The sequence below is a fragment of the Bos taurus genome, chromosome 4 (assembly GCF_002263795.3).
Source record: "Bos taurus isolate L1 Dominette 01449 registration number 42190680 breed Hereford chromosome 4, ARS-UCD2.0, whole genome shotgun sequence".
Lineage (NCBI taxonomy): Eukaryota > Metazoa > Chordata > Mammalia > Artiodactyla > Bovidae > Bos > Bos taurus.
In genome coordinates, this window is record NC_037331.1 from 106,010,285 (window position 1) to 106,023,209 (window position 12,925).

The 12,925-nt window shown below is 42.5% G+C and overlaps 2 protein-coding genes, 1 long non-coding RNA gene and 2 gene segments (V, D, J or C); 4 read left to right on the plus strand and 1 right to left on the minus strand.

Moving 5' to 3' along the window:
• LOC101902874 (uncharacterized) overlaps window positions 1-8,818 on the minus strand; it is a 28,518-nt gene extending 19,700 nt beyond the window's left edge. The window contains exons 1-3 of one of the 2 annotated variants that reach the window (XR_003034434.2): window positions 7,693-8,818; window positions 1,879-1,918; window positions 954-1,125 (exon numbers count right to left, since the gene is read on the minus strand). This is a non-coding gene — a long non-coding RNA (uncharacterized lncRNA). The remainder of the gene's footprint in view (window positions 1-953; window positions 1,126-1,878; window positions 1,919-7,692) is intronic. The other variant, XR_003034440.2, reaches the window with a different exon arrangement.
• LOC100300510 (T cell receptor beta constant 1) overlaps window positions 1-12,925 on the plus strand; it is a gene marked incomplete in the record, with an annotated part of 535,695 nt that overhangs the window by 438,327 nt on the left and 84,443 nt on the right.
• LOC509513 (uncharacterized) overlaps window positions 1-12,925 on the plus strand; it is a 283,704-nt gene that overhangs the window by 204,941 nt on the left and 65,838 nt on the right.
• On the plus strand, window positions 513-1,051 carry LOC101902797 (probable non-functional T cell receptor beta variable 23-1). The segment is given in 2 exon segments: window positions 513-613; window positions 726-1,051. Coding segments are annotated over 2 exon segments (375 nt in total).
• LOC132345142 (T cell receptor beta variable 19-like) lies at window positions 5,054-5,893 on the plus strand. The segment is given in 2 exon segments: window positions 5,054-5,375; window positions 5,509-5,893. Coding segments are annotated over 2 exon segments (555 nt in total).

Consider the following 12,925-nt stretch of genomic DNA (forward strand, 5'->3'; position numbering starts at 1 on the left):
TTGGGAAGATCCCTTGGAGAAGGGAAACACTACCCACCCCAGTATTCTGGCCTAGAGAATTCCATGGACTGTATAGTCCATGGGGTCACAAGGAGTCGGACAGGACTGAGCGACTTTCACTTTCACTTTCAGATGCATTGCATATTCAACAGAAATATAATTTTTATAAGTTCAACATTTAACTTAAATAGTGGCTGCATGATTTTGTAAATGTGGTAGAAGCAGCTGTGATTGACATACAGCAAGTTGTATGTTTCATTGCCTGAGAGGGAAGTGAGGATGGGAGGAGGCAAACTGACAAATTTGAAAAGCAAATAAATTAATGATGTGTGATTTTATATACAGGATAATGAAAGAGAAGATTCAGGAAAAACATTAAAGCAGTTTAAAATTCAAGCTAGTTGTTTCACCAGCTTTCCCTCCCCTAAGCCTAAGAAATGTTAGAGTCTCAGGTACCCAGGGACTATGATGACCACAGAAACCGACCACGTCACAAGGGGGTGCTGAAGGAGATGAGGCACCTCAGAGGAAAAGCCACTGCTCTGCCTTCTCCCTGACCCAGCCATGTGCCTCAGCCTCCTATGCTGTGTGGCCCTTTTTCTCTGGGGAGCAGGTAAGTTCCTGTTGTGAAGTTGTTGGATTCCAATCTCAGGACTTTCTCCTGTGATTGCAAAATCAGGCTTTCTCCTGGGCTTTCACTACACCATCTGTCTCTTTTCTCACAGGTTCCATGGACACCGAGGTCACTCAGAGTCCAAGTCATCTGATCAAAGGAAAAGACCAGAGAGCAAAGATGGATTGTGTTCCCAAAGAAGGACACGCTTACGTTTACTGGTATCGCAAGAAGCTGGAAGAAGCATTTGAGTTTTTGGTTTATTTTCAGAATCAAGACATGATGGAAAATACAGCTCTGTTCAAACAGCGATTTTCAGCTGAGTGCCCCCAAAACTCACCCTGCAGCCTGGAAATCAACTCCACCGAGGCAGCGGACGCGGCTCTGTATTTCTGCGCCAGCAGCCAGTCCACAGTGCTGCACGTCAGCTCTTCTTAGAGCACAAACTCACCGTGCACCCAGCTCAGGAAATCAGTGGTGTCGTAGGAGGGTAGGAACTAACAGAAACCCACCTTGAAAGAGCATACACCAGATGGAAAAATCCGTAAATGGCCACACAGGATAAGCAGAAGGGGAGGTGGGAAACAGCTGGTGGGAACACAAAGCCAAGGGTGGGGCAGGAAGCTGTAAGGGGTTTTGGATTCCCCAGGTTGCAGGGTATCTGGCAAAGGAGACACAGGATGTGACCTTGCTGGGTTCCTAACAATCTTTATTAAAATATGCAGTTCTGTGCTTTTCATCTTGCAAAACAGTGCCTGCAGGAATAAGGATAATCAGCAGGGGTACCCTGATCTCCTGGCTCTGCACATTCATTGATCCAGAGACTCCTCAGGGTTCATCACTGCTTTTCTCAGCTGTTCCTGCCAGAGAAACTGAGCAAGAAACTCAACAACTCTCTACCTCCTGAATACTATAATCAGATAAGTTTTAAAAGCACTTTGAGATAACATAGTCACAATAAAATATACCCATTTCAAGTATATATTTTAACATGTTTGATAAATTTTCAGACCCATGTAACTCACATGATAGGGCTTCCCTGGTGGCTCAAACAGTAAAGAATCTGCATGCAATGGGGGAGGCCTGGGTTCGATTCTTGGGTGGGGAACATCTGCTAGAGAAGGAAATGGCAACCCACTCCAGTATTCTTGCCTGGAGAATCCCATGGACAGAGGAGCCTAGCGGGCTACAGTGTACGGGGTTGCAAAGAGTTGGACACGACTAAGCTACAAACACACACACACACGCACACACAGGAGACCTACCTGATGGGCTTCCCTGATGACTCAATAGTAAAGAATCCGCCTGCCAAAGTAGAAGACAAGGGTTTGATCCCTGGGTGAGGAAGACCCCCTAGAGGAGGAAGTGGCAACCCACTCTACCTGGGAAATCCCATGGACAGAGGAGCCTGGCATGCTACAGTCCATGGGATTGCCAAAGAGTTGGACACTCTTAGTTGGACACGACTTAGAGATTAAACAACAATAACAAGCATGATACTCTAGATACAGAATATTTCCCCTTTTCCAAATGTCCCCACATGCTGCTTTATTGAGGTCTTTAAATTCTCTCAGCATTGCTCTGTATTTTTTATCCAACACACCTTATATATTTTGTTGATTTTTTCCTGTTTTTCCTAAATTTATTTTTTAATGTATTATAAATGTACCTTTTAATACTCAGAAGGAGTTTATTGATTAAAATAGTTTCTGCCAAGACTTCACATTAGCCCATTTCATTTTAGTCTTATAAAAACACCTTCTCCAGAAGTGAAGATTCGTGTTCACCAGGAGCCACACCTGAGACGAGGTATCACCTCATGTCTGTAAGAATCATATTTCCAGGACTAGAACATAATCTAGTAAGTCCTGTTCTTGTCATAGCTTAGGTCTGTCAATCAGTCTAAAGTGTTTTATTTTTTTAATCAAACCGCTTTAACAAATCTGAACTTGCACTGTAGATAAAATATTTCTCAGGATACATGAACTTCCTAATACTTCTTGTCCTTGTATTTTACCACAAAGAATGTTCTCTTCTAAAGCACAAATTTTTAACCTGGGACCCATGGACCTCCAAGGGGTACAAGGGTAGAATTCAGAAATCCATGAATCTGAGTGGGAAAATGAGCCTTTATTTTTACTAACGTCTAACTAAAATACAGCTTTTAGTTCACGATAGACGTAATGAATAAATCAGAGCAGTGTTAGTAGAACCTGTGACAAAGTCAATAATGGAAATCACAGGGTATTTGCATAAATTTTTTGTGTATCAGAGAAGGCAATGGCGCCCCACTCCAGTACTCTTGCTTGGAAAATCCCATGGGTGGAGGAGCCTGGTAGGCTGCAGTCCATGGGGTCGCTGAGGGTTGGACACAACTGAATGACTTCACTTTCACTTTTCACTTTCATGCATTGGAGAAGGAAATGGCAACCCACTCCAGTGTTCTTGCCTGGAGAATCCCAGGGACGGGGGAGCCTGGGGGGCTGCCGTCTATGGGGTCGCACAGAGTCGGACACGACTTAAGTGACTTAGCAGCAGCAGCAGTTTGTGTATTATAACACTTGATGTGTATTACAGTTGATATGAAATTTTCAGATATTTTCATGTCCTGTTACATAGAGTAAATATCATTACTCTCATCACTCCCTGCTTGGAAATCTTGCCAGTTTTCAGATATATTTCAGAATATATATATATATTTTCAACATTTACTTATTTATTTGGCTGCATTGTGTCTACTTTCAGCATGGGCGATTGTTTGTTGGGCTCACAGTTTTCTCTAGTTGTGCCACACAGGCTTGGTTGCCCCATGGCAGGTGGGACCTTAGTTCCCAGACTAGGGATCAAACCCATGTCCCCTGCATTGGAAGGCAGATTCTTAACCACTGGACCACCAAGAAAGTCCCCCAGGATATGTTTTATTAAATGAATTTTTAAGATGTATATATATCATAAATTTCCTTGAAGATATCTTGACAACATTTGCATTTATTCTGCATTTCAGAATAATTGGTATCTTTTGTAATACTGTATATCCTACTTGATGAGTTTAAAACATTATCCTCAGAAGCAATGCCTAGTATTTAACAAAGCACCAAAAGTGTTCCTGTGTGAAGAATGAGATTCTCAACTTTACAGATGAGCTTTTCAACCTCAAGCCTGGACCCGATGTTTGCAAGTGAGCTCTCAGCCAGCATTCTTTCTCAGAGTTCTACCCCAGGGCTGCACTTTCTCATCACCCGCATTCTAAATCATAAGTCATTTCCTCTCCCTTTGTATCTCTGTCTCTCACATACACACACACACACACGTACCTTTCTTCCAGGAAGTGGCAGCGACAGTGTCTGAACCACCAGATTCCAACCAAGTTTCATCATAAAATTGTCTTTTATCACAGATGACCCCCAGATATAAAAATAAAACAAACATTTATCTACAAAAATAACAACATTTGGTAAGAAATAATCTATGACTACATTATCATTTATCTAAGACTCTAGAATAAATGATTTTATGCAACGAATGTAAACTTATTGCATAAATTTCAGCTCAGTGCTGGAAAATGATATGTTTGTGAGCTTGCACAATCCCATGTCAGTAAATATCTGAATTTCCTGGATGTAGTATTAGCTTCCTAAGTCCTCTTAATGAAATAAAAAGTCCAGAAAATAATAACGGCAAACACAAATATGGTGCTTATTCTGTGTTAAGAACTGTTCTAGATTCTTTCTATAATATTTAGAACAACTTTACAAGAAGATGCTCATTATATCCATTTTACAGGTGAGAAAATCAAGGGGAGGATAAGAGACTTGCCCACTGACATAGCTGCTAGTTGGCAGGGCCAGAATTCAAGCCCAGGTTTTCTCCCAAACTCTTGCTCTAATCCACCAACATGGGGGTGGGAGTAGGTTTAGGGCCCTTTGGTTTTTGCTAAAATTACCCGACTCACCTTTGCTTCACCTCTACTGTATCAATTTGTTGTTGAGTCACTCAGTCGTGTCTGTCTCTTTGCGACCCCATGGACTGCAGCACACTAGGCTTCCCTGTCCATTGCTAACTCCCGGAGCTTGCTCAAAATCCATCGAGTCAGTGATGCCATCCAACCATTTCATCCTCTGTCGTCCCCTTCTCCTCCTGCCTTCAGTCTTTCCCAACATCAAGGTCTTTTCTAATGAGTAAGTTCTTTGCATCAGCTGGCCTAAGTATCTGAGCTTCAGCTTCGGCTGAAGTAACTGTATCAATTATTTGTAATAAATACAGAGGACAGAGAGAACTGGCTTTATGTTTTGCAGAACCTCTGAACCTCTCTTGTGTTTGAAGTTCCCCCACTAACAGTGTTAGTGGGAAATCAAGCAGTTGACAGAGAGGCCATAGACTCTGAACATGGTAGGCATTTCCCTTTCCTAGTTTTCATCACGGTGAATGCACAGGCACAGTCTGTTTGTGACTCTGACCAGGAAATGGGAGATTCAGTCTCCTCACCACTTGGCACTTGTCCATTTAGAAGGGATATAAAGAGCTCTGTTAGGCGGAAGGGAAAATGCAAGTGTCTTGATCGTTCTCAGTGTCTCCATGTGCAAGCTCAGCTGCGACAGTCACTTGACTGCAGTGACAAATTCTGCATGTGGAGCCAGGGGGAGCTCTAGGTTCCAGCCTCTGCCCTTGGCCTCCCTCACACTTCGTCTGGGGTTGTACAAAGACGCAGTCCTTGCCATGGGTAGCTGGGCCCTCTACCTGGCCCTTTGTCTCCTGGGAGCAGGTGAGCCCAACACCCAGTCAGCAAAGTCTGGTCCTGGACGTGCAGACCCCCGCCCACTCGGCACCCTCATCTCACAGTGGTGTCTGGCTCCCTTCTAGGTGTCATCACCAGCCTTTGTATCTTTATCCTACAGGACCCATGGATGCTGAAATCTACCAGATAAGATTTCTGCTCGCTGAGGCTGGCCAGGATGTGACCCTGGAGTGTAAACAGCACCTGGGCTACAGTGCCATGTACTGGTACCGGCAGGACCCAGGGCAGGGTCTGAAGCTGATTTATTACTCTACGGTTGTAAAGGATATTCAGAGAGGAGACTTATCTGAAGGCTACAGTGTCTCTCGAGAGAAGCAGGAGCTGTTTCCTCTCACTGTGAAGTCAGCTCACACCAACCAAACAGCCGTGTACCTCTGCTCTGGGGGCACCACAGTGGAGCACGGCCACCTCTCACCTGTGCACAAACCCCACTCCAGCCCTACAGCCCCCGATACAGCCTCCCTCTAAAAACTTGTAAAGTACCCTTTCCCTTCACGCTCTGCATTCCTAATCAGGAACTCATCAGAATAGACCCAGAGGATACACTTCGTTCCTTTGTCTTTTCATCACTCCCTGTACGCTTATCAATAGTTTTTCTTGACATTTTCCTATGTCCCGCTATTTTTTCCAAATACAAAGGGTACAAAACTGGGTAGAAGACAGATCTTTTCTCTAAGGAGCTGACAGCCTAGTAAGGAAATAATTATGATGGATTTGAATATAATAATCTATAAAATCATATAGTATATAATAATACAATATAATAGCAATGCTATAATCAGAAGTCCTTTGGGAGCTCTGAGGAAGACATGCCAGTTCTGTCTGGTTGGATTAGAGAAAGCTAAGAGCATTTGAGCTTCATGAGATGGATGTGATTGTGAATAGAACATTCATATTAATGAGTCATACTTTGAAAAAATTACAGAAGAGAAAGAACTTAATCAACCGATAAAAATTTTATCCAGTAGAATAATTTTGAGAGATTGATGGGATCGAGTTTCTTAACAAGACGAGTTTCTGGTTTCATGGATGTAAGTGTAGACGTGTATGATAGGTTGTTGCTCAAAAGAGGAAACTGAAACAAGAAAAATATTCAGCTGTCATTAGCAGACAGGCAATCAATACAGTTTTTCAGTGGTCTTTGTATGACTTTGGTTCCTTACAAAGCTGCAACGTCAGATAAAATGGGACCATGTTTTCAGTAGCAATCCCACTTGAGATAGTAGAGTTTGAATTGTTTATTGGACAATGAGATAAAAATTGGAAATAGGCAGTTGTATATACAGACGTCAATAGAGCTGGGTTAGAGATACAGGTTCTGTAGAATTCAGCCTATAAAGGATTAAACTATGGCACCAGAAAAGTCCACCCAAAATACAGATTTAGGTAGGGATAAAATACTTGGAAATATATATTGTGGTATTCTAGTTCCTTTAGGAGATAAAAGAAGACAGGAATGAACTGTATGGGGATTGATCAAGGCATGGAATGTTTGAGGGAAAAAAAAGAGGGAGTTAAGCTAGAATGTGAGGGGCTTCCCTGGTGGTCCAGTGGTTAATAATCTGCCTGCCAATGCAGGGGACACAGGTTTCATCCCTGGTCCGGGAAAATACCATATGCCACAGAGCACCAAATCCCTTGCACCATGACTAGTATTATTTCTGTCAGTAAAAATAAATCTAAAACAGCTTAAAATAAACATTTTAACAAATGAAAACTAATTGAATGAAATATAAACTAGTTACATTTTCTGAACTAGGATAAAAGCTTTTCTTCTGATACCACAAAATGTTCTGCCTAGTAACATGATGATTATGAGTCTACAAAGTGATCTCATCACTAGAAGGTTGCTGATGGAGATTTTAAAACCTCACCCTTGTGCTTCTTTGGTGCGACCATGGGCCACAGCTTCTCTGCTGTGTAGCTCTTTGTCTCCTGGGATCAGGTGAGTCCTGAGCACAGACCAAAAATCCTGCTCTGGGCTTGCCAACTCCCTCAACCAAGTGTTTTCCTTGTCAGGGTCTCTCTTGGATTTTGTCTATAGTTTCTCTACAGGTTCTATTGATGTCAGAGTTATCCAGACTCCACGACACTTGGTCAAAGCAAAGGACAGAAAGCAAGGATGGAGTGTGTTCCCCACAAAGGACATATATTTTTCTAATCGGTATCAATGGATCTAGAAAAAAGAGCTGGAGTTTTTTATTTCTTTTCAGAATGAACAAGTCCTTGATCAAATCAAGTTGGTCCAAGAAGCAATTCTCAGCTGCATGTCCCCCATACTCACCTTGAAGCCTGGAAATCCAGTCTTCTGAGCCAGGAGACCCCGTGGTGTATTTTTGTGCCAGCAGTCAATCCACGGCACTCAAGTGTTACTTCCTCTTCATGCACAAGCTCACCATGGGCCCAGGTCAGGAAACGGGTGATTTATTACATTGGAAGGAAGTAACAGAAGTCAACTGGAGCTAGATTAAGCACCACGTAATTGAATACAAGGCTAACGGGCGCTTAGCAGAAACAAAGGAGCGACGGACAGACAGTGCTGCTGCTGCTAAGTCGCTTCAGTCGTGTCCGACTCTGTGCGACCCCGTAGACAGCAGCCCATCAGGCTCTGCCATCCCTGGGATTCTCCAGGCAAGAACACTGGAGTGGGTTGCCATTTCCTTCTCCATTGCGTGAAAGTGAAAAGTGAAAGTGAAGTCGCTCAGTCGCGTCAGACTGGTAGGGACTCCACGGACTGCAGCCTACCAGGCTCCTCCATCCATGGGATTTTCTAGGCAAGAGTACTGGAGTGGCTTGCCATTGCCTTCTCCAACAGACAGTGCTGAGATATGCTATATTTGAGTCCCTTTTCTCCTTTAAACATTGAAATACCGCCTCCCTGTGTGGCTTCATCCCCATCCCAGGCTTCAAGGAACCACTGAGTGTGGGGAAGAGGTGGTCTCTCTTCTTGAGCAGGTGAGTTCTGTTACCTGCTCCCAGCTTGTCTTCCCCCATTCTCAGGTCCCCTGCACGTCCAGACTGTGGTCCTCCATCTTCACTCTTGTCGTCGTGTGGCATAGAAAAGCGTCCAACCATTGCTGCATCCAAAACTGCCCATCACTCGTCAATAATTACCCATTCATTTGCAAATTCGGAAAAAATGCTTCAGTCCATTCAGCTATGCTTTGTGCTCCCTGGCGTACGCTTGATTCAGACTAATTTCTCTCCCTCCATTTTTCTAATTCTAACTAAATTCTATTCCAAGGGGCAGCAGAAATACACACATCTTTCTTATCTTATCTGTCCTAATATTATCTATTTTAGAGTCAGATCCCGTCCATGAAATCACCGATTTCATCACTCTTGATACGCCAGCTAATCCATTTTAATTCTGCCAGTGCTTCCAGAACAACTCTCTTTCACTGAGGCTTAACACGACTGAGAAATTTGGTTGAATTCCATGCAGTTTCAGTCTCTGGAAAAGGAGAGGGCTGAAAGGAGCCCTGAAAAATACATTTCACAGAACATGCGGACTTAGGGCGCATTATGGATGTTTAAATGAAAAACATGAGTGTTATATGCTGTTTGAAGTGCACTTTTCCTTTGTATAACTTAAAGCAAATTTCTGAGAAATAAATTTAGGGAAACAAATTTTATGTGATATTCAGAAACCATCAGTGTTTACCATGAAGGTGAAGGTAAAGATTTAAGAAAAGAAAAAAAAACGAACAATCTAATAGGAAATGAGAAACTATACATAGAAAAAAATTCATGTAAATCTGGAAAAAAAAATTTGTGAAAAAATGCTTTGAAACACTTAAAAAATGAATTATGTTATCCAGTTTCATCAAGAGCCTAGCCAGAGGGTTACTTGTGGCTCACATGGTGAAGAATCTGCCTACAGTCCCGGAAATCCAGGTTCAATCCTGAGTCAGGAAGATCCCCTGGAGAAGGGCATAGTATTCTTGCCTGGAGAATTCATGGACAGAGGAGCCTGGTGGGCTACAGTACATGGGGTCACAAAGAGTCGGACACGACTGAGCGACTAACACTTTCACTTTCACATGATGATGTCAGTTTGACAGCAAGAATCAAGAACTTTAAAAAAATGCAAGAAGCAGTATAAAGATTCTACAATTATAAAGATAACTTGGGAATTTGACTTCAGGTCAAAATGGATAATTGTTACTTAATTGCCCTACCTCCATAAACCACTGTAGGACGTGATAAATTTACTTACTTTTCTTCAGCATTATACTGGAGGTCTTAACCAGTGTCATAGGGCCAAACAAAAATGAAAAAGAAATCCTAAATATTGTAAAGGAAGATGTGAAATTGTCACTATTTTCAGATTACATGATTGATTATAGAGTGTTAGTTAGGGCTCAGACAATAAGAATCTGCCTGCAATGCAGGAGACCGGGCTCAATCCAGGGTTGGGAAGATCCCCTGGAGAAGGGAATGGCAACCCACTCCAGTATTCTTGCCTGGAAAATTTCATGGACAAAGGAGCCTGGCAGGCTACAGTCAGTCTGCAAGGTTGCAAAGAGGTGGACGACTGAGCAACCAATACTTTCATACTTTCACTTTCACTGATTGTTTATATAAGAATCGATGAGCCACAGACAGAAAGAATTAGTGAATTTTGAAAGATCACAAGATACAAAATCAATATAAAAAAATCAAGTGTCTTTACACTAGTTGCAAACAAGTGAAAAAATAAACTTCAGGAAACAATTCCGTATATGATAGTATCAACAACAGAAATAAATTTAGCAAATGATGTTCCATCACAAATGGAAACTAAAGAAAATTTAAAAATGGAAAGATAACCCTTGTTTACGTATTGAAAATTTCAGTGCATTAAGGTAGCAATTTACTCAACAAATAATGTTGAGGTAAATGGATAAGCCTAAATGCTGGGTTGGATAAAGCACAAGTTGGAATCAAAATTGCCTGGAGAAATATCAATAACCTCAGATATGCAGATGACACCACCCTTATGCAGAAAGTGAAGAAGAACTGAAGAGCCTCTTGATGAAAGTAAACGAGGAGAGTGAAAAAGCTAGCTTAAAACTCAACATTCAAAAAATGAAGATCATGGCATCTGGTCCCATCACTTCAAGGCAAATAGATGGGGAAACCATGGAAATAGTGACAAACTTTATTTCCTTGGGCTCCCAAATCAGAGCAGATGGTGACTGCAGCCACGAAATTAAAAGATGCTTACTTCTTGGAATGACCAACCTAGGCAGCATATTAAATAGCAGAGACACTACTTTGCTGATAAAGGTCCATCTAGTCAAAGCTATGGTTTTTCCAGTAGTCATGTGTGGATGTGAGAGTTGGACTATAAAGAAAGCTGACCACCAAAGATTTGATGCTTTTGAACCATGGTGTTGGAGAAGACTTTTGAGAGTCCCTTGGACTGCAAGGAGATCCAACCAGTCCATCCTAAAGGAAATCAGTCCTGAATATTCATTGGAAGGACTGATGCTGATGCTGAAACTCCAATACTTTGGCCACCTGATGAGAAGAACTGACTCATTGGAAAAGACCCTGATGTTGGGAAAGATTGAAGGCAGGAGGAGAAGGGGACGACAGAGGATGAGATGGTTGGATGGCATCACTTGATGAACATGAGTTTGAGCAGGCTCTGGGAGTTGGTGATGGACAGGGATGCCTAGCATGCTGTAGTTCATGGGGTCACAAAGAGTCGGACACAACTGAGCAACTGAACTGAACTGAACTGAAATGGATGAGCACATGGAAAGAAATGAACTTTACTGGTACCTCATACCATAAACAGGAGAAGGCAATGGCAACCCACTCCAGTACTCTTGCCTGGGAAATCCCATGGACGGAGGAACCTGGTAGGCTACAGTCCATGGGGTCATGAAGAGTTGGACACAACTGAGTGACTTCACTTTCACTTTCATGCACTGGAGAAGGAAATGGCAACCCACTCCAGTATTCTTGCCTGGAGAATCCCAGGGATGGGGGAGCCTGGTGGGCTGCCATCTATGGGATTGCACAGAGTCAGACACAACTGATGTGACTTAGCAGCAGCATACCGTAAACAAAAATAAATTTCAGATGGATCAGAGGCCTAAGTGTGAAGGCTAAAACTACAAATCTTCTAGAAGAAAGCTTAGGAAAATACCTTTGTGAGTTGAAGGTAAGCAAAAATATCTTATGATGGAAAGCAGGAACCAGTAGTAAAAAAAAAACCCTTTCTCCTTTGGCATCCTTTTTGCTAGAGGATGTTTGTTATACAGTTGAGTAATCACAAGTGAAGACTGTTTTCAGCATCCGTAGGATCACATTTATGGACACACAGCACACAGCCGGCAAAGAGCATGGTACATGGGTGAGAATGAGAGGTCCATGCTCTGAGAGCTCTGAAGATAAGTCAGAGGAAAAGTGGGTTACAGGTAAGATTTGAGAGTCATACGAACCACCCGGAGTAGGGGAAATATTGGTCTGTGCCACCAAGGATCCTCTTGGTTGCCCAGAAATAAGAGTGTCTTTTTCAGTTCCTTTCCCATCCAATGTATGTCTCTTCCATTCATTCTTCTGATCATAGTAACTCACTCCTCCTCAGACATAGATTCTGCCTCACCTCTGTCACGTGTAACTCCAAACTTCTCCTGTAGGACTCTGTTGGACCCGAGTCCCCTGTTCTCTCAACTGATGTGACTCCCAGTAATAGTTTATTTTTGCTTTTGTTGCTAAGTTTCTTCAGTCATGTCCAACTCTTTGCAACCCTACGGACTGTAGCCTTCCAGGCTCCTCTGTCTATGGGACGCTCTAGGCAAAAATGGTGGTTGTCATGCTCTCCTCCAGGGGATCTTCCTGACCCAGGGATCGAACCCGAGTCTCTTATCTCTTGAATCGGCAGATTCTTTACCACTAGTGCCACCTAGGAAGTCTGATAGCAGGTTATATTCACCTCCTAAATCTCCATTCTGGTCAAATCACTGCCTACAGCAGGGGGCAGCAAAACATTAAGTTTAAGAATTGCAAATTAGGGCAATTATATTTTTCCCATTAAGGACAAACCAGAAGTGATCATCTTTATTACAATTACCCTGTTTGTGTTAATTGAACACCAGGATAAGCAATTTACTGGAATGAATCCACTTTTCTGTTGGCATGATTAATGGAGAATTCTCTACCAGAAAGACAGACAAGGAAGATAACACTGGGATGTGTCACATGGAATGGTGCACCAGCTGGGAAATGTGGTTGGGTGCTCCTAAATAAATCAGGAACTGTGCAAAATAACAAAAGAGAGAGAGAAACAAATTGGGAATAAATGAGAGAGGCCATGAGTTGGTAATTATTATTATTTTTACGGTAATTTAAAAACTTTCCCCCCCAGTCTTTCTATTTGGCTGCATCAAGTCTTAGGATCTTTATTGGCATAAGGACTCTCTAGCTGTGGTGCATGGGTTTAGTTGCTCCACAGCATGTGGGATCTTAGTTCCCAGACCAGGGTTTGAATCCTTGATCTATGCATTTGCAAGGCAGACTCA